The sequence below is a fragment of the Paramisgurnus dabryanus genome, chromosome 3 (assembly GCF_030506205.2).
Source record: "Paramisgurnus dabryanus chromosome 3, PD_genome_1.1, whole genome shotgun sequence".
Taxonomy (NCBI): domain Eukaryota; kingdom Metazoa; phylum Chordata; class Actinopteri; order Cypriniformes; family Cobitidae; genus Paramisgurnus; species Paramisgurnus dabryanus.
The window spans coordinates 37,388,492-37,409,641 of record NC_133339.1 but is presented as its reverse complement, the minus strand read 5'-3'; the positions used below and the strand labels follow the sequence as shown (position 1 = coordinate 37,409,641).

Genomic DNA, 21,150 nt, shown 5'->3' with positions numbered 1-21,150 from the left:
CTCCAGGAAGAAGTTATGCAAGAACAAACCCCACCCACAGCCTTTAATAAGGAAGTTGCAGAGGTTTCAGAAGCATGTTTATTTTAGTACATACATTAAACCAATAAGATTAGAACTTTTTGGAAGTAACCATGTACTGTCATACAAAAATGTACAAATAATATCAGACAATTAAGTGAGTGTTGTAAGTTTGAGATCAGCTGGCACAATTACACATCATAATGTGAGTTAGTAATGAATAAAAAATTATTAATTATTTTGGACTTAAAGGGAAACCAGGCAAGTCTGCGTAATATTTCTCTACGAGCTCCCCCTAGTGTCTGAAAGTAAATGCTTTCAAACACACTGTCGCAAAAACCAAGTTTATCAGCTTATTTCAAATCCAGTTATGTTTCCCTTCCGTCAAGGGTTTTCGATGCTTCTTCCCCGGCTCTGCCATTTGCATTCTGTGTTGTTTGCCGTAAAGTGATCCTGCTTCTCGCGAAATCTGAGACTTTGCGAGACTGAAGGACACCAGGTCGGATACAGCGAACTTGCAAGTGGGGTATTCTTCCTACAGACGGTAGGGGCGGGCGAGAGAGTCTTCATTTAACCATATACCGACTTACGAAGATCATTTATTAACATTAAAATGCTGCCTTGTGTCCCTTTAATCTTACAAGCTTTTGAGTGCTCTTAGTTGGGTTATCTTAATATTGCTTCAAACCAAAAAATATTCAACAAAGAATAAAAAACAATTGACCTGTGCATGTAGTCTACTGAAACTTTACATAAGGGAAGTCTAATATATTAGACTGTAATTCTTAAATATCAGTATGATAATGGGACAGCAATAAGGCTCCATAATGTATTTAAAAAAGCAGTGTGTAATATTGACATCTAGAGGTTAAACTTGGTACCGCAGTCTTAATTCAAAATATTGGAGACATTTTTTTTCACTGCCTTCTCCTCCTCAGACTCAACGCTTACATGGGTTGCCAGACACCTACAGGAGTGGACGATGGAAAGCATTGAACCTAAAGTTTTTCTTTTAAATTTTACATTTGTAATGTTTTTGTTTTTTGCAAATAACAAACCCACAAAGTTTTTATAACTCAAATCTGCGGCTCATTTTGAAGGTTGCGTCCTCAGGAGATCACATGAATGGACCATATGCAGTCTCATTGCAGATATTTATTTCTCAGAACTGGTACTCTTATATGATTTAGGTGTCATTTGTACAAGCTGTCTTGGCTAAAAATTGATCAGTGACTGTAATTTAACTATTAAAATTAAGTTATATCTGGGTTTGTGGCAATTTAAATCTAAACTTAAGACATTCTTCTTTAACAAAGCATTCACATAGAATGTCCAATAAATGTACTTTTCCCCGCAGTAGTTATTTTGTCTAGAACAAAGCACTCACATGCCTCATATGGGTAATTTACTCTTGCCGCAATAGTTAGCCTGTCTGGAACCGAGCTGAATTAAACCACTATAATGTATGACACTTGCATTACATGCGAACGGCCCCTACGCTAATAGAATTCTGTTTTTGTCTCCCTGTCTCGTCCTCGACCCCGAGGACAATGAGACAAACAGACGCAGTTCCTGATGCTGTGAAGGTCATCGCACCACTGATCTGTCCTTCAACGTGATGCCCAGCCGATGCGCGACCAACGACCACCGGCTGAACCAGTTTAATCCGCTTACCCGCTTCCTATCCCTACCGTGTCTATATATACATACATATATATATATATATATATTAATCTCTCCCTAGGGTTTTTTGTCCTTCTAGGAGTTTTTCCCACCGGGTTTTCTCCTAAGGGGGTTTTTTTAGTCCCAGGGAGAGTCAGCCAACTTTGGCTTAACTTAGCACTTTACTGTATACGTGACATTATTAATACGCTTGCTTACACGGTTTATCCATAGCCGCTTTATTCTACTTCTTATATTATGTATTGATTTTCAGTGTTCTCCTCTACATCTACTCATGTAAAGCTGCTTTGCAACAATTGACAATTGTGAAAAGCGCTATATAAATAAAATTGAATTGAATTGAATTGAGTCAAATTAACCACACTGTTAAGTTACCTGTTACAGGCATTTTGGACCATCAGACTCCAGTCAGCATTTTTAAAGAGAATATACTAAAGTTACAATTTTTTCTGGTGAAATAAATGTTTACAAATTACATTTTATTTTTCCTATATATGTTTGATTGAGGTAAACTGTATTACAGCACATGTAATGAGAATTATAGCACATGTATTGTTATATTATATATTGTTTGCATGTGTTTTTAATGTGGTGTGTTTGACATCAGCAATAAAGTAACAAAAGAAATAAATAAAATTTATATTAAATAAAACAAATATTAACCGTTTATAAAGTCAAATTAACCCAATGTTTTAATAAAAATAATCCTTTGGTTCAAAATAACAACCCAACTTGATAGGTCAAGTTAGCCAAGCATGTGTTCTATCCTATATTTAGGCCAAGCAAAAATATAAAAAAATAAAAACATCTCAAGATAATAGATATTTAAAAATGTTCAAAAATGTTGCCGTTACTGTATCCCTTAGCCACAGTTTCTTCCTGCAGGCCAAAAAAATGCAGGTTAGGTGAATTGGAGATGCCAAATTGCCGACTTTATTAACTTGTACATAGATATTTCTCAACATGAATATAGCAAAAAATGCTGGAATGGAATTAAGAATAAAACAAAACAAACTAAAAAAACCTGTAAAAAGTAAAAAAGAATAGTTATTTTAAAAACTTTTAACTTCATTTGGCCAACCAAATATTACAAATCAATGTTAGTTCAGTGTCACTGTCACCAACTATGTGCACTGTCTGGTCTCAACAAATTGTCAAGGCTTATTCAACATGTTTTCAACAATTTAAACAGTTTAAATGTAGTACAGAATTTAGGGTCGTCTTCTGTTATAGCTAATCTGTATATCTTCCTCCTTTAAAAGAAATAAGAGCACCAGCAGCCTTCCCACTTTCCTTCTCTTGTTTATCACAGCAGTAACCCCATTTTATTAAAAATGGTTCTTTGTTCCCCACTTTAAAAAAAATGCAGCCTGAAGTTTAAACAACTTGTATATGCAAGTCAATTTAACCTACTATTTTAAGTTTTGACTTGTAATAAGTTGGCATAACAAATAAAAGCAAGTTTAAATTGTTTAACTTAATTTGTTAAGTTAACATAACATATAAATATATGTTGATATTTTTACAGTGCATGCCTTTTCCCTGATCCGTTTCTTAATTTTAAAATAAATAAAATAAAAGATTGGAATTTTGAATGGATGTAAATTGATTGTATGAAAACTGAATCTGATATTATCATATTGTAAAACTGGTGTAGGTTTTTGGTTGACAAACATATTTAAACAAGATTTAGTGTATGCACTAGCATGGATTTATGTATTTAATGATAATTGTCCAGGCCAAACATTACTGTGTTTTGTTTCCAATCCTACATCACATGTTAATAAACAGTAATTAAGACTGAACTCAGTTCTTCCATGTCCAATGCACCGTGCTTAACAAAGCGAATTTGAAATATTGACGCTCTTTTTCACAACAGAGAATCTTGCTTTATTGCTACTGGATTTGCAAACGGAGAAAAAAGAAAAACATAACTTCCTAATTATTCTGTTTGCAACAAAGAGTTTATTCGCCTCTTTTTCTGTTACAAAGTATTTTGCTTATTAACATCTGTTGCTAACTTCTGCACTGTAAAAATTGCTTGTTGCACTTAAATGTTTAAGTTTAATAAACTTGAATTTACAATTTATTTCAACTTTCTTGAATAGTAAGGAGTTACTTAAAATTATAAAAAATTTGTTGAATAGCTTAACTTATTTCAACTTTATTTTGATAATTTATGGCAACTTCTCAAGTCAAGGTTTAAATTATTTGTAATTTTAAGTTGATTAAACTTAAATATTTTAGTGAAACTGTGGTTGGCTCAGCTGTGGTACAAATTCCCTCTATGCACCTGCCTTAAAATACCTGGAATATTTTAAGCCACAACAGCTTAAGTCTCTATGTGAAATCTTTTTAATGAAGTTCTAAACGTAGATTCGGGAGGAGCCTAAACATTCAGTCCTGTCAATCATCCTGAGAGCCTTAAGTGAGTCAGTCTTCCTGCTTACCAGGCAGTGACGATTCATCCGGCATCCCTCCTCCTCCCCAAATCTCCTCCTTTATTTTGCTCTTTCCTCTCTCTTTACAGTCTTACCATATGGGGTTTTGAACTTGGGGCTCGAGCTGAGCCTGGGGTTCGAGCTCCCTCTGAGGACAGCAAGCCAAGTCTTATTTTACCATCATTCAATAGACTAAATGCGAACTAGTGAACTATGGTATATTTTAGGAGGGTATAAAGGCTAAAATATTCTTATCATTGATGTTGCAAGTCCAAACTCCAGGTGTTGAACAGATGATATTTATTCATTTTTATTATTTTATTTATTCATTTGAACAGACAAATAATACAAACAACCTCACACATTTTCTCATATTCCTTAAATATATGCTGTTTTCTTAGGAAATCCTATCGAGATATCACTTCCTTAAGAGAGACCTGGTCAACATAAAGTTACACACAAATGTAATCACAATGCAAACAATTTTTAGCAAACAATGAGAAAAAATGATGGATGTGCGACAAAGTTTCGTAACAGTGTGACTAGCTCCAAATACGCATCGTACTATGGTGGTTCAGCAGTGAGTTATGTCGTTGTTCGGGAAACGCACCAGATGGCATGCTAATCTATTGTTTCTTCTATCAAAACTGTGAGCTTACATTATGAATTAAATGGTTATAACATACGACATAATATACAAATTCCGAGTAGTCTGGATAAGCGTCCTCTAGCTACGAAAAATACATATTGTGCTTTTAAACCAATTCAGAAGTGCATTTCTCATACAACTCTCTGCTTATGATGTATCATTGGAGAAACGTCATGACTGCTACCTGAAAACATGGTAACTGTATTGCACATCTGTTGTTCGAATCACGTTAGTTCAACAAAATATTTAATGACGTCACATACATGTTGGAGTTATGACATCTACTAGACTAATTTATCTGTTCAAGATAAAAAAATCTAATTATTGCTGTAAATGGCACCTAATGATAAGTTTTGATTCATTTCATGACATTTTGTTGAATCGCCGTGATTCATAGCAGCAAGATCAAAGTGTGTCACAACTCTTTTTCACAACGGCTCTGGTGGGGCAAGGATGGACCAAACTCCTGACATGGTGGGTTGATATAAGGAACAGAAAAATGATGCAATACATTGCATGTGTCATGAATAATTGCTACAGTGTTACACATTCATATGATTTCAATGCAAAACAGTAACTGATCTTAAAGCAAGAAAGTGAATCTCTATAATAAAAATAAATGCATGCATATCAAACGAGCGATTTACAGAATAAATCATTATAATTCTTTTTTATCATTTATTTAAAAACTTTCAGGACCATTACTTTGTATTTTCCTCACATGACAATCCCTAAAGCAACCAGCAGCGGTATGAAAATAAGATAACCCATGAACGCGTGGAGACTTCCTGTGAAAGAAAAACAGAAAATTATTTCACAAATGTTTTGTCTACACTCCTAGAAGAAAACTCTGATAGTTAATCTATCTTTGATAGAAACAAAAATCAATAACATTCAGGCCATACACTTTCAGTAGGACCTTTACACATCACGGTGTAAAATATAATGTAAAAGGTAAGAAATAATATCAGCATCAATGATTTTACTTCTGTGAACCTTTCTATTTTTTTTATTTAACACACCTGCAAAATTCATGACAATAAACATTCTGGTGAGAGTGCTTAAAGGGTTTGTAGCAGTGCACATGTAGTTTCCTAGAGTAGAGGTTGAGAGCACTGATGAATTTATTGGCCCTGTCAAATGCTCTGAGGACCAGGAATAAGTAGCAGGGGGATTTGCTGGTTCTGTACAGTTCAGAGTGACCTCTCCATTGGTTTTCTTGATGATGTCCACTACTTTAATGCGTTTTGGTGAATCTGGGGAGGACAGAAATTAACTTCTATCTATCACTGGGTTTTATACTGTAGTATTAATTCATTCACTAATCATAGCCATTGCAGAAATACATTATATAGTAGCTAATTAATGCATATAGTATAACAGTTATCAATCACCATTCCAAAACTTAATTACATTGGCTGCATGTGAAAAAAATCATTCAAGTTAAGCATTGATTATACTTACACAATACTGTAATCTGAAAAGGTTTTGATGTCACTTTAAGCGGAGGTTGAGGTCCATCTGCTCCCAGTTCCAGTTCTGCTTCACATCTGTACTGAGCTCCATCATCATCTCTGTCTACAATGAATCCGATTGTAGATGTTTGATTCACTGGAGTCTTGATGGTGTCATTGAAGGTCTCACTATACACCTCTGTCTCTCCTCTAAACCATTTCACAATGAGACTCTTAACAGGAGCCACATTCACAATATCACACTGGAACTCATACCGTGATCCCTCAGTCATTGGTCGATTCAGTGTGTTGATGGAGACATTATCTGGAATCTCTGCAAAAAAAGATTTTAAAACCTGATTTTACATCAATGAATGTAGATATTATATTCTGTATTTCAGAGAATCAAAATAATGACAAAAGCAAGGAAACTCACTGTAAATGGTGACAGGGAGTAAAGTTGAACATTGTTCCTTGTTGTAGTTTATATTGCACACTGGCCGAATGTCCCATTTTCTCAGGTTAGACACTCTCCAGGTGACCAGTTTGTCTCTGGTCAAGGGTACTGATCCTACAGCGGCTTCCCAGCCAATCCCATCATGTGTGACATCAGTGCTACAATCCACTGAAACAGAGCTGCCGTACTCCACAACAACACTCTGTGGCTTGAGCTTTATAGGACATTCAGCTTGTGTACCTTTTTAAAGAATAAAGTGTGATGTTTTATAATCACAGTACTCAAAAAATACTTTGATGATACTTTTTAAGTTCAGTTATGTTAATGCAATACACAGTTACTGAGAAATGCTTGGAACAAGTTCTGGTTTCACAAACAATGCTGTATCCTAGACTAAAACACATGAGCTGTCTGAAATGAAAATATCTTGCACTGACAGATCTTAAAATATTCCAATGCCATGGATTTGTCTCAAGATAAACACCAGTAATGTGTTTTTTTTCTTCTAAAGAATGTTTATAAAAGATCTTAATTTAAATATCTAGTCCTGGCTTTAGCTCAGCTATCTCTGTGAAAGCCTTAAAATATGAATCGTAAATTTTACTATAAAAAGTTTACTGATACCACCAGCTGTTTATAAAAAAAAATGAATTTATGTCAATATACAAACCTGTGAGAGTCACGAACTGAGAAAGCGCAGATAGATAAAAAAGTCCAAACAAACTTTGAAGCATGTTCTGTCTGTTTAGATTTTCAGTCTAAAAGTGAATATGAAAGATCACTCAGTGTATCTTCATACAACGTATCTTCACTCCACTGAGATCTGTAACTGTTTAGATTTAACTTAAGAAAGAAGTTATGCAAGAACAAACCCCACCCAGCCTTTAACGGAGAAGTTTTTTGCTGCTTTTTCGGGACAAGGCCCGCCCACGAGCTGTTTGACCGACATGTCAAACAACCAATCACAGTTTGTTTCGTCTAGCGTCACGTTTCGGAGTCCCGGGCCAGCAATAAAGCTCCACAATGTTTTCTAGAACATTTTGGCATTCTAAATTTGAGTGCATTGAATGGAAATATGCATGGTTATAAGGTGAGAGAAGTGCATTTTAAAATACTTCATTTGGTGTACCCTGTTAAAACACTTTTTCTTAGGTTTAATGATGATGCTGATGTCAGATGTGATTTTTGTGGGACAGAAAAGGAGGATGTTGTACACTTATTTTTCAATTGTATATATAGCAAAATGTTTTGGATAGAATTGGAAGGCCTCCTTTATAAGTGTTTTGGTATTAAAGTTTACCTTTTTGAGAAAGATGTATTTTTTTATTTTAATAGAGAAAAATTGCCACCAAATGAGACTTTTGTTGTTAATCTTTTATTGATTATGGGAAAATAGCATATACATAAACAAAAATGGGCTAAAGGAAAACCTAACTTTTTGTTATTTCAGATAGATATGAAACATTATGTAGAGTTACTTCTTGGATTGAAAAATAATAAAGCAAAATGCACTAGGTCCTTATGTGAAGCTTTTACGTTATTTGTATGATGATCTCATGCCCTTATTTTATTTTCTTTTTTATACTTAATTTGTATATTTTTACTTTTTATTTCTTTGTTTGTATTGTCTGATTGTAATTTCTATTTTGTATGTTATTATGAGTATTGATGTAATGTGATTTCAAGTTAATAAAAAAATAAAACATAAAAAAATAAAAAATAAAAAAAATAAATAAATAAAGCTCCACAATGTATTTAAAGATGCAGTGTGTTATATTGACATCTTGAGGTTGAACTTGGTACCGCAGTCTTTATTCAAAATATTGGAGACAATTTTTTTCACTGCCCTCTCCTCCTCAGACTCAGTGCTCACGTGGGTTGCCAGACAGGAGGGGATTGTGGAAAGCATCAAGCCATTAGTTTATCTGTTACATTTTACATTTGTAATGTTTTTGTTTTTTACTTATTACAAACCCACTCATGTGGATTTTTATAACTCAATCTGTGGCTCATTTATTTTGTAGGTTGCGTCCTTTGGAGATCACATTAATGGGCCATGTGCAGTCTCATTTAAGTAGCCAGGGGTAGGCAACGTCGGTCCTGGAGTGCTGCAGTCCTGCAAATTTTATTTCTGTTACACTGTTTGTTAAATGAATTAGGTGTCATTTGCAAGAGGTCTCTTATTTTAAAAAACTATTAGTGATTATCCTGTAATTTAACTATTTAAATGAAGTCATATCTGCAGATTTAGTGATAGAACTTTTGAACAAAAAATAAACACAATAGGTCTCTTAATGTAGTGTCATATAATACAAGCCCAAATGAGAAAAAGTTGAGACACTGTAGAAATTGTGAGTAAAAAAGGAATGGAATAATTTACAAATCTCATAAACTTATATTTTATTCACAATAGAATATAGATAACATATCAAATGTAGAAAGTTAGACATTTTGAAATGTCATGCCAAATATTGGCTCATTTTGGATTTCATGAGAGCTAAACATTTCAAAAAAAGTTGGGACAGGTAGCAATAAGAGGCTGGAAAAGTTAAATGTACATATAAGGAACAGCTGGAGGTGGACCAATGTTTAGGAATAGGAATGTTGTCCCATTCTTGTCTAAAACAGGCTTCTAGTTTCTCAACTGTCTTAGGTCTTCTTTGTTGCATCTTCCTCTTTATGATGCGCCAAATGTTTTCTGTTGGTGACAGATCTGGACTGCAGGCTGGCTATTTCAGTACTCAGATCAGAAATCAGATTCTTTTACGCAGTCTTGACGTTGTAATTGATGCAGTACTGTATGTGGTCTGGCATTGTCATGTTGGAAAATGCAAGGTCTTCCCTGAAAGAGACAACGTCTGAATGGGAGCATATGTTGCTCTAAAACTTGGATAAACAATCCCAAACCATCAGAGATGCAGGTTTCTGAAATGAGTGCTAATAACAACTTGGGATGTCATTGTCCTCTTTAGTCCGGATGAAATGGCGTCCCAGTTTTCCAAAAAGAACTTCAAATTTTGATTCGTCTGACCACAGAACAGTTTTCCACTTTGCCAAAGTCCATTTTAAATGAGCCTTGGCCCAGAGAAAACGCCTGCGCTTCTGGATCACATTTAGCTTCTTGTTTGACCTATAGAGTTTTAGCTGGCAACGGCGAATGACACGGTGGATTGTGTTCACCGAAAATGTTTTCTGGAAGTATTCCAGAATCCATGTTATGATTTCCATTACAGTAGCATTCCTGTATGTGATGCAGTGCCGTCTAAGGGCCCGAAGATCACGGACATCAAGTATGGTTTTCTGGCCTTGACCCTTACGCACGGAGATTGTTCCAGACTCTCTGAATCTTTGGATGATATTATGCACTGTAGATGATGATAACTTCAAACTCTTTGCAATTTTTCTCTGAGAAACTATTTTTTGCCGCAGCAGGCCCGGGGTGGGTAATCGGGAGAATTCCCAGTGCGCCGCTTCACTTTTGGGCCGGTCGAGTTTTTTTTTTTTTACATTTGTCACGTTAGTGAGTCTATCTTCTCTTAAATGACACTTCACATGTTTTGCATTGACACTGCAGCGCGCAGCCTCTGCATGGGTTGTACCATGTGAGGGAGTTTTCCCCTTTCCTCCCATAGAGTTGGTTCGGTCCATAGCACGTCTTCTCCAAAACTTTTCTCCGGTAGGCTTGGCCGGCCCTACCTTAACGATAGGCGTCTGAGAGGAGGAGGGCGTAAAAAAACAGGTTGAAGATAAAAGGCATTGGAGGAGGATGCTGCCAAATGTGCCAACCTTACAGATTTATTTTCAAGAGAACAAACAAAAGTGACAACAGATAACTTAAAGAGAAATAAGCCTAGTAATGTTTTGCATTAGCAACGTAATTATTTGGCTAATACTGTTGTCAAACTATTTACAAGCCAATATTTTTTTTAGTTAAAATATTAGCCTTTTGTGTACAGTATACATGGCGATTCATAGACTTTGCAAATATTATGCAAGCAGATTCTGAGCAGCAGATAAGCCAGTTCCCTGCAGAAAATGAGGAGGCCATGAGAAAACAATATGAATTAAAGTTATTTAACCCTCAGGTTGTGTTCAGAACCCTATAACACCTTTTGAGTTCCCAATCAAAAATGACCAGCCTAAAAAAGCTTATAAATCACTTGTTATGCTATATATTTACCCAATAGTGGTTTCAATATTTTTGTCAAATTGTTTTCTTTTTTAATTAGGACTGGGTTTTATATTTCTATTTGCATCTGATTAATCATAGCCCTCATAGCATTAGCAATGCTAATAATTGATCAACCTTTCCTTGTGGAATAGACTCTAAAAAGGGCTGGGTTATTTTTGATCCATAATGGGTAAATATTGGACAGAACATGCTGCTGGGTTAAAATTGACCCAATGCTGGGTTGGTAACCCAACTGTTGGGTTATTATAATCCACGTTTGCATAACAACAACCCAACATTGGGTTATTTTTAACCCAGCATGTGTTCTGTCCAATATTTATCCATTATGGGTAAAAAATAATCCAGCCTTTTATAGAGTGTAGAGCAATATTTTTGTTAACTTCTCATCTTAAGTGAAATATTATTTAACTTTTAACTTATTTGTTGAACCATGGTATTCATAAAAACTATAGTAAGAGCTGAACTGTTGCTTTATTTATCCAATTTGAACAAGGTGCTAATTTGGAATAACACTATGGAAAAAGTGGGCCGGTCTTGGGCCTGAAACTCCCGGGCTGAAAAGTGGCCCCACTCCGGCCCTGTGCCGCATCATTGGGGGAATTAGTGATTCTCTGCCCATCTTGACTTCTGACAGACACTGCCACACTGACAGGCTTTTTTATACCCAATCATGTTGCCAATTGACCTAATAAGTTGCAAATTGGTCATTCAACTGTTCCTTATATGTACATTTAAATTTTCTAATGTGTAGCTCTCATGAAATCCAAAATGAGCCGATATTTGGCATGACATTTCAAAATTTCTCACTTTCAACATTTGATATGTTATTTATATTCTATTGTAAATAAAATATAAGTTTATGAGATTAGTAAATTATTCCATTGCTTTTTTACTCACAATTTCTACAGTGTCCCAACTTTTTCTGATTTGGGGTTGTAGAAAGTGTCAAGGATTGGCCCTAATAAGTCAACCTCTCAGATGGACACTCCATATTCTTTGGAAGAGTGTGGAAGTACAAAGGAGGATTAGTCTAAGCAAAAATATAAAAATAAAAACATCTCTGCTTTTACTACCTTATTTTCATTATTTTGACTATTTTCTCAAAATATCACAACTTTGTTTGTGTAATGTTGACTTTATTGTCAAAATATTAAGACTTTGCTCTCTTATTGCTATGACTTTATTTTCGTAAATTAATTTTGACCTAGGCTATTTAAATATCACAACTTTAATCTCAAAATTTATTTATTTATTCTCAATACTTTTTAATTTCGAAATATAATAATGTTGTTGTAGTTATTTAGATTTTTTTCACAAAACACTATTAGTTAGCCTAAATCTCACATTTAATCTTATTATAGCTAGGCCCTAATCCTCTATCATTCAGAAAAAAAAATTCTACATTTGATAAATCCTGATTATAAAACATATTTACTGCATGCCCTTCGACTGACTGGTGAATATGAAGTCCTTGAATCATTAACTGTTATCGTCTCAGTAGCACATTAGCGAAATTAAACACTGCACACACACATATCAATTTTTAATAGTCTAAAGTTACAGTGAAATTGAGACCAACTTTCTCCTGTAGTTCAAATGGAAATAATACATAAAGTAATGTAACGAAATGCAAAATAAAATAAAATTTAAAAAAATTTAAAATTAAAAATGTTTGTTAACAAATTGTTAAAGCTGCAATGTGTAACTTTTGCTTCTCTGTTTTGAAGAATTGCGGGTTATATTACATACTCAAATCTATGTGTAGTAAAAAAACTGACAGCTCAACTTATTAATGATAATTATAAGAATACCTTTGTGAATTGTGGTAAAGTAAGGAGACAGTTTTGAACGCTGATTGTTCACTTGATGAATAACTGATTTTTGTTTTACCAAAAAACGTTATGGATTGCAACATAAAATATAATTTCTGTGACTGTGTTTATTGTCATCTGTTACTAAACAAAAATCTTATTTATACTATGCATCATACGCATTTATACAACACAAATAAATTGGGACATTAAAAAGAGATAACGGAGCACACTTTTAATAAGGCTCACAACTTTGCGAATCCTACAACAGCAAACCGTGGCGCATGAATATTTATTACGTACTGCTGACGTTTTCTTGAGCGTCAAATTACGTTACCAAATTAATATTCATGAGCTTATCCTTAGCCATAGTAGGAATTCCACATGGATCTTATCCGCCTCCTTTCTTCCATGTTTACCTCAAATCCCACCCAGCAGCGGATGTTATTGGAAAAGTGTGGACACGGACGTTAACGTATGATCCAAAAACCCTGGAAAAGTTCTTCGAGTTTCATTAACATAAGGATACAAAAGGTAACGGCACGTTGCGCGCGCTATTATTATGCGATTGAGAGCGTTGTCATGGTAGCATTACTGGAGCAAGTGTTTTGCCTTGGGCCTGTAACGTTATTCGCATCATTGACAAGTACGATCGCTGGATGATGTTAATCGCTATGCATATATATCAGTCTTTGCTTGTTTTACCCGTGTACGATTTTAAGAATAGACAGCTTTAATTTCACCATACTTCAGTTTTGTTATGCTAATGTGCGTCAACGGCAGTAAGCTGTTAGCTAATGAAGCTCGTTGTTGGTTTTACTGGGATGAATGAAGACGACATGAAAGCGATATGGTCACCACACTTGTGTGCTATATTTGGGAACTTGTGTGAAGAACTTGGAGTATTTTTAGAAGTTTAGCCTAAGTAGTAATTGTCTGCTTTTCTGATGTCATCTCTATGTGATGATGAGGCCATGACTCAAATGTCCATTTAAATGGCTTCTTATACCAATGCTGTGGTAAATGATAAATTAAACACAAATGAAGTGATATTGGAAAAATTAAAGTTCGATAAGTTATGTAATCAGTGCTGGTTGGGATGAAACTCAGGTTGGTTAATCCACATCCACAACACTCTAGAAAAGACGAGAACACACGCCTTAAACGCCCCAATAATGACTCGTCAATCTCATACAGATACGTGGACATCAACAACAACTGATGCATTGTAGCTTCCCATCTTTGCAGTAACAGTGCTCGTGCACTTAAATCCATTTGTTACCCTGACTACATAAACTCAAAGACAGAAAGCACACACACAATATATACATGTTCTAAATTTAGTAGTAGTCACATGCCTTTAAATTTGCATTTCTTGCTTTATTCTCATTGGCTATGAGTTATTATAGGTAAATAACATTTGCAATGCAAGTTGACATGTAACTAGTTGTCTCAATCATGTTGGTGACACAGCCCCTGCTTATTTAAGCCATGTAAGGGTCACACCTCAATGAACCACGTCATTATATAAATAATAAAAATAGCTATGATGGCTAGCTAAGGTTGAATGTTTGCATGTGTAGGTAATATTTGTGGTGGTTGTGTTTACCCAGCTGTATTTGTGGAGTTATTTGATCATATCATGGAGATTATTAAAGTGTATTATGGGCAGATAAAGTCATAGACTTCTCAGTTATTGTGTATACACGTTTATTTGACTTCCAAATGAGCTTCGGCATTTTCCTCCTTCACCATTTGCATTTATTTTCCCTTTTCTTTTCAGTGAAAGGACACATTTTTACAATAACAAATGCATGATATCTGGTTAGGCTTGACCCACTTTTTGGAGTTTCCAAGAAAGTTCTGCCATCCCTACTGAAAAATCCAGCTAAGATCAGCATAAGCTGGTGAGATGGTTTTAGCTGGTCTCCCAGCTTGGTTTTAGCTGGTTTTGATGCTGTAACAAGTGGGTCTTGCTGTGTTTTTGTCACTTTTAAGCTGGTCTAGCTATGTTTTGGTCACTTTTTAAGCTGGTCTAGCTGGACTTAGCTGGTCAGGCTGGAAGACCAGCTGATTCACCAGCTTGACCAGCTTTGCCAGGCTGGGAGGACCATCTTAAACTATCTACTGCCACCTTAAACCAGCTAAAACCAGCTACCAGCTTATTTGTTAGCTGGTATTTTACCGTCTTACCTTCAAAACACATCTACTTGAAACCCAAGATACTAAACCTCACAAGTTTGTTGTTTATTTATAAAACATTGGTCTTTATTGTGGAGGTTACATTTCTTATGCTATTGCATAGTCTGATATTTGTTTATATTTCTTAGTTTTATTTCTTAGGCAGCTTGACAGCCTATGTCATAAGGATTATGCATTATATATGAATTACCTAGTGTGTTCTGACTTATTTATGTAACTAAGAGCCATGTGGTTTTCCCTACTGACAATTTAGGTTTAAAGTAGGATGCCGACTTTTTGGGAATTTAGCTTATTCACCGTATCCCCCAGAGTTAGATGAGCCCACACATACCTTTTTCATCTCCGTGCATGCCGTTACTCTGTCTGACATACCCACCGCTAGCCTAGCTTAGCACAAAGACTGGAAGTAAATGGCTCCAGCTAGCATACTGCTCCCAGTAAGTGACAAAATAACGCCAACATTTTCTTATTTATATGTTGAGATTTGTATAGTCACACGTTCCGTGTACAAATAGGTCATATGAGATGCAGTCATCTTTTAACCATATACATACTGGGAACTATATTCTCAGAAGGTGAAACACAGTGCTTCGCCTTTTGAGAATATAGTTCCCAGTATGTATATGGTTAAAAGATGACTGTTATACGGTATATGGTTAAAAGATGATGTGTCTCTGTCTCATATGACCTTGTTATTTGTCCACGATGTGACTATACAAATCACAACATATAAATAGGAAAATGTTGGCGTTATTTTGTCTCTTATTTGGAGCAGTATGCTAGCTGGAGCCATTTACTTCCAGTCTTTGTGCTAAGCTAGGCTAGCGGTGGGTGCATCAGACAGAGTTACGGCACGCACAGAGATCGGAAAGGTATGTATGGAATTAACTAACTCTGGGGGATACGGTGAATAAGCTAATTTCCCAAAAAGTCGCCGTGTTCCTTTAAAGTCCAATGAAAAATGGTTATGCTCTTTATTACATAAGAATGTTGAGACACATTGAGCATCTGCTTAGAAATAATTGAATGTTATATTTGAAAGGCCCTTCAGCACAGGTAGTAAGAGATGAAGCTCAGGTTACAACTGTATGGGTACTGAACTATAAGTCATGTTTGTGTTTGCTTTAGAAACAGGCTGTGTGAGCGACGCTTCCTTCTTTGGCCCCCTTCCTGGGAACCAACATGTCTAGTGACCCCCCTCCTCCTTACCCAGGGGGCCCCAGTGCCCCTCTTCTTGAGGAGAAAAATGGGCAACCTCCAGTTTCTGGTAAATAAATTCCTGGATGTTTTTCTCATCTGTATGGGCTTTCAGAGTTCTTTTACTTAAACTTTCTTTTTAATATGCTTTCCAGACAAACACTAAAGAAATAAGTAAATATGAGCCTGTGAAATCTAAGATAAAGTCTCATAATCTAATAATGAGATTTGAAGCATCAAAGTTTGATTTCACTTTGATTTCAATCTTTGACATTAAAAATATGAAGGTTATATTTTCACAGAATGTGCTTTACTTCATGTATTTTATGATTTAATGACTTAAGATGGGTTTTCACAGGCAGGGTCAGATATATACAATGCTTTGAAGAAAACCACACAATCATTTTTTACAAAATTACAAAACGTTGTTTGAAGAAACCATGGAGACATGAATAAAAGCACATTTCCCACAACCTTTTTTTAGAGATTTGATGAAACAAGAAAAAAAGCCTTTTTTTTAGGAAAGCACTGCATGTTTCTTTAAGTTGCACCAATAGAAAGGCACTCAAAACATGCCAGTGTTGTTACCAGACTATTATGTAAGTTAGAAACCAAAGCAAAATGCTGTTAAAGTTAGATGTGAAAGTTTTTTAAATAAATGTAAGTAACTTAAAAATGTCATAAAAAATGGCAACTTTAAAAAAAATATGCTGGTGGGGAGAAAGTTTTCTTAGAAAGAACTTTTGCTTAGAATAATTTTCTAAAATCTACAAAGTATATTTAGCATTTAGTAATTAATCGAAGCTGTTCACAACCTTATGCATTTCTATAGCAATAGTAACAATTGCAAAATGAATCTGCGTGAAAGAATATTGTAGGCAGCTGTAAAATACATAATTACATTAAATTAGATTTGAATGCTTCTGTTTGTTATTGCATAACACAGAAAGCGCATCAGCCAGGTAACAATAATAACATGCTGGAAGTGGTTCAGCTTGGTTTCATGTTAAAATCTTGTAATTACGATATGTCACTTTTATATACCTAAAATATTGTATTATAAATAATAGAATGTATTAAATAAAAGCATTCTCACTGGTGGCCTGATTTTGAGTAGCATACTAAAGATCTGTGATTTCTTTCATTTGACATTAAACTGTATTTCACCAGCAGCCGGTGCTCCAGTAGTGACAGCACCTCCACAGAGTCACTCCCTGCCTCCAGATTATGGACCTCCACCATATGAAGCCATACAGCCTGGCTATGTTCCACCGCACGTCCCTGGTGAGAGTGGAATGCCTAAGCCTATGGCGGCAGTACCTATGCCTATGTCCCCTGGTGGGTCTGCCCGCCAAACATATTCTGTGCAATTAATCTCTGTGTGTTATTAAGAAGTATATGTCCTATAATAGATACTTTATTAAAAGCCTTTGTGTGTATCATACTCACACAGGTGGTTACAACCCTCCCCCTGGGCATTTTCCTCATATGATGACAGAGCACTACGGTCCAGGGCCCAGTCACTTTGCTTCGGGTCACACGGCCACGGTCATCAGCGCACCTGGTGCAGCCACCACCGTGACCATTGTGCAGGGGGAGATGTTTCAGTCAGCTCCAGTGCCTACCGTGTGTCCACACTGCCAGCAGCCCATCGTCACCCGCATCAGCCATGACATCGGCCTCATGAACACCCTTTTTTGTTTGTTCTGCTTCTTTGTCGGGTAAGTTTGAACAGTATGATTTGATACACAGCCATCATGGTCTTTTGAAATGTGAAGCCAGTGTGACATTTTGTAAATTGAAGGTGATGTAATGTCACAAGGGTGTTATACCCATTATTACGACCAGTGAAGTCAAAAAGAAACCTTGTGGTGACGCAATACGTATGTTTTTCTTGCAGTTGTGATCTCGGCTGTTGCTTGATCCCCTGTTTGATTGATGACCTGAAGGATGTGACGCATACTTGCCCAAACTGCAAGGGTTATATTTACACATACAAGCGCATATGCTAACAGTTATATGCTGAAAACAATCGTGCTGTGACCTCAGTCTGGTGGGTGTTGACGACTCACTTTCTTTTCCCTCTGTTCGAACCCATGTTTTTAGTCGCTTCTCACTTTATATTACTAACACATCCTACACGTAATGTACAGAAACTATAATGTGCTGTCTAGCAGGCATTGAAGGAAGGCATGATAGATATTTATATGCAAAACTGTGTCATTAAAGCACTATTAGGATTTTAATTCTAAGTTCAGAGATTATGTGAAGTGGTAAATTTGTAATGCTCATACGTGAATATTCATGAGTAGCAAAACCGAAGTTCACTTCAGGTCAGTGTTGTTTAATTGTAGCTGTACAAACTGTCATTTTATTCTTTAACATATTACTAGTTAGTTATAATAATTTGAAACTATTATTTAATGTAATTGTCTTTATGTGTAAAAATAAGTTTCTTACGTAAATTCTCTAATCTTATGCAAATGTAATAGGGATTTTCCCGTAACTTTTGTTGGTATTTGTTTTCCCTCTCCATTTGAAGTGCTTATCGGTGTAACATGCATTATTATACATCAGTGTTATTTATGTTACTAAGGGATATGTATGTACATCTCAATCTCCTTGTAGTAATAGGATATTGATATAGATTTCACTAGTGCATTTAGTGTATTAATGCCATGTTATTCATTTACATATACTGTATGTGAAATGTGACACATTTATGTTCAAACTGTGAATCAAAGCTGTTTTCTGTAAGTTACGTCCATTTTACAGATGAGTTTGACTGATATAATGTTGATGTGTAAATAATCAAAGCATCTCTATGTAGTGTTAATTTTGGTCAGGAACGTTGATGAGCAGGTTTTGTTTATTTCCTTGAACACAGTAAAGTTGTTTTCTCTAAAGAGGGAGAGATTTTTGGTACCGGTTATAAACGTTTCTTACTGTTGGAATTCACCAGCATGATAAAGGCCAATGCATGACATCACTGTAATCTTTCACAGTGCACTATATGTCGCTTTATTGCTCTGAGCTCAACACGTCACGCTCTGCTGTTTGCTACATTGAGCTTCAGTACTCAAAGCGGATTAACTGTTCACGTAATGCTGTGTGCAACAGGGATTTAGAGATGATTGTCTCTAAATGTTTTTTTTTTTTTTTTGCATTTACCGTTGTCATTTCTACTAATTCCGAGCTATGGGGAAATGCATTTTACAAAAATGTCTGAATTATCCAAAAGTACATTACTAATTGGGGCAATCAGTACTTGGGACAGAGTAACTGTTTGCAAAATACCAATTATAAACACAAATTAATGTCTGGTCTGAAATATGTGGTACTACGATTCAAAAGTGCTTGGACACTATATATATATATATGAATATTGCATTACTGAATGTTAATCGTTAATTGCTTTCTATTGGACAATCTGACTACAGTTATTAAGGCCATCAGATGTTTCCTGTAGTATTAACCATGAAGAAATAAATGTAATCCTCTCTCTCTCTCTCTCTCTCTCTCTCTCTCTCTCTGTAAATATGCATAAACCCTTTTGGTTATCATATATAATTGTTTTCTTTAACTATACCTTTTGAGGTAACACTGAATCTTTTAATAATATTTTGGCATCACAGAAAACAACTTTTGTATCATGTTCTGCTTTGAAGAATTCCACTACAAAGAAATTTTACTTTATCTGACTGAAATAGTTCAAACCATTTCATAACTGTGAGCTATAACATTTTATATGTATTTTCCATACATCCAAGTCATTGAATAACAATCTTTCCTAACAGTGTATGCATGTTCACGGGGTTTACGTGCACAATCCGGGCTGTCTCCCTTTAATCTACAGTAATATGCTCTACATGCTTTGTGAGGTGACTTGATGCTGTGCCAGACAAGAGTTAATGTCAAGCTTGTGTTACTGGAATGCAGCACCTGTAGATAAATGCCTTGAGAATAGTCTGTGGCACATCATGCCATTATAAACTGAACTCTATGATGTATATGTAAAACAAAACAATGAATTATGATTATTTGAGAAAATAAATGGACAAATCACATCTTTACGAGTGATCTTTTTATTTATGCACAAAACATGTTTCCGTCACCAAGTCAGACTGCAAAACTGTCTGTAAACAATGCAGTTATCAGACATAAATAAATGAAAACTGATTAGTGAATGAACTAATAATAGTAAAATAAAGATAAAAGTATGTGCAAAGATATCCAAGGTTTCTAATTGTATATACCTGGCTCTCAACTCCTTACCTTATATGAAATCCTATATATTTTTATATCCTATATATTTAAACATATGTATTATTAAGGGGGAAATTTTCAAATATAATTGATAATTTAGTCCCTCCACCGATGTCCACATTGTAGATTACAGCACTTGTAGAAAGTTGTCATGGGTTCATCTGCAGATCTAGTTTGTATCTGCATGAAAAAAGCCCTTGGGTGCTCACATTTTGGACACGGTTCTACAAGGAATAACGTGAAAATTTACATTAAAAGAGAAGTAATTATATGCCATCAAAATGAACAGACATAACATTTGTATACACTGCTTTACCTGCTGTTGAATCCACGTTTTCCCACGCAGCGGAGCCTCCGAGAACGTCATCAACCTCTTTCAGTTTAGGGTACTTTCTGTTATTCACCTGAGATATATTTAACACACATATTATTATTAATAATAGCAATAAAACTTTCGTTTACATAGTCTGTCTCGAAATCTAGTGGGAGTCGTAATGATCTTTACATTACCTTCCTCGTGACATTGTGTACGTATGGACATGTATTGCACGCGAATCTGTAGCATCTCTGACCCTCTTCCACGATTAACACATTTCCACACGTTGGACAAAACATAAGCATTTTTAAGCCTGTGTAAAAAAACTGTATAGAGAATAATAATATTGGGTTTCTTTATTTCTTATTCCAGCCTTTTCGCTATGATGAGAAACACATGACGGGCAATGTGTAACACTATTATCGGCTCGGCATGAAACGAAATATTAATACGAATAAACGTTA

General features: G+C 35.4%; 3 protein-coding genes across 6 annotated transcripts; 1 reads left to right on the top strand and 2 right to left on the bottom strand.

Annotated features, from left to right (window-relative positions):
* Nucleotides 1-5,455: 5,455 nt before the first annotated feature.
* LOC135735844 (intercellular adhesion molecule 2-like) lies at nucleotides 5,456-7,619 on the bottom strand. The gene is made up of 5 exons (XM_065254497.2): nucleotides 7,373-7,619; nucleotides 6,682-6,942; nucleotides 6,256-6,579; nucleotides 5,814-6,047; nucleotides 5,456-5,579 (listed from the first exon to the last, which is right to left on the bottom strand). Exons 1-5 carry the CDS (start codon nucleotides 7,434-7,436, stop codon nucleotides 5,509-5,511), a joined length of 954 nt encoding a protein of 317 aa, XP_065110569.1. The 5' UTR covers nucleotides 7,437-7,619; the 3' UTR covers nucleotides 5,456-5,508.
* A 5,481-nt stretch (nucleotides 7,620-13,100) lies between these two features.
* Nucleotides 13,101-19,612, top strand: cdip1 (cell death-inducing p53 target 1). 4 transcript variants are annotated; one of them, XM_065254936.1, is made up of 5 exons: nucleotides 13,101-13,239; nucleotides 16,036-16,174; nucleotides 17,278-17,388; nucleotides 17,558-17,825; nucleotides 18,005-19,612. In XM_065254936.1, the coding sequence occupies exons 2-5, from the start codon at nucleotides 16,090-16,092 to the stop codon at nucleotides 18,114-18,116; spliced, it is 576 nt and encodes a 191-aa protein (XP_065111008.1). In that variant the 5' UTR covers nucleotides 13,101-13,239; nucleotides 16,036-16,089; the 3' UTR covers nucleotides 18,117-19,612. The 4 variants fall into 4 exon arrangements, with proteins under 4 accessions (XP_065111008.1, XP_065110891.1, XP_065110953.1 ...); XM_065254819.1 differs by having other exon boundaries at nucleotides 17,278-17,442; XM_065254881.1 differs by having other exon boundaries at nucleotides 17,275-17,388.
* Nucleotides 19,613-20,173: 561 nt separating this feature from the next.
* On the bottom strand, nucleotides 20,174-21,110 carry polr3k (polymerase (RNA) III (DNA directed) polypeptide K). The gene is made up of 3 exons (XM_065255078.2): nucleotides 20,881-21,110; nucleotides 20,687-20,774; nucleotides 20,174-20,594 (listed from the first exon to the last, which is right to left on the bottom strand). Exons 1-3 carry the CDS (start codon nucleotides 20,989-20,991, stop codon nucleotides 20,467-20,469), a joined length of 327 nt encoding a protein of 108 aa, XP_065111150.1. The 5' UTR covers nucleotides 20,992-21,110; the 3' UTR covers nucleotides 20,174-20,466.
* Nucleotides 21,111-21,150: the final 40 nt, after the last annotated feature.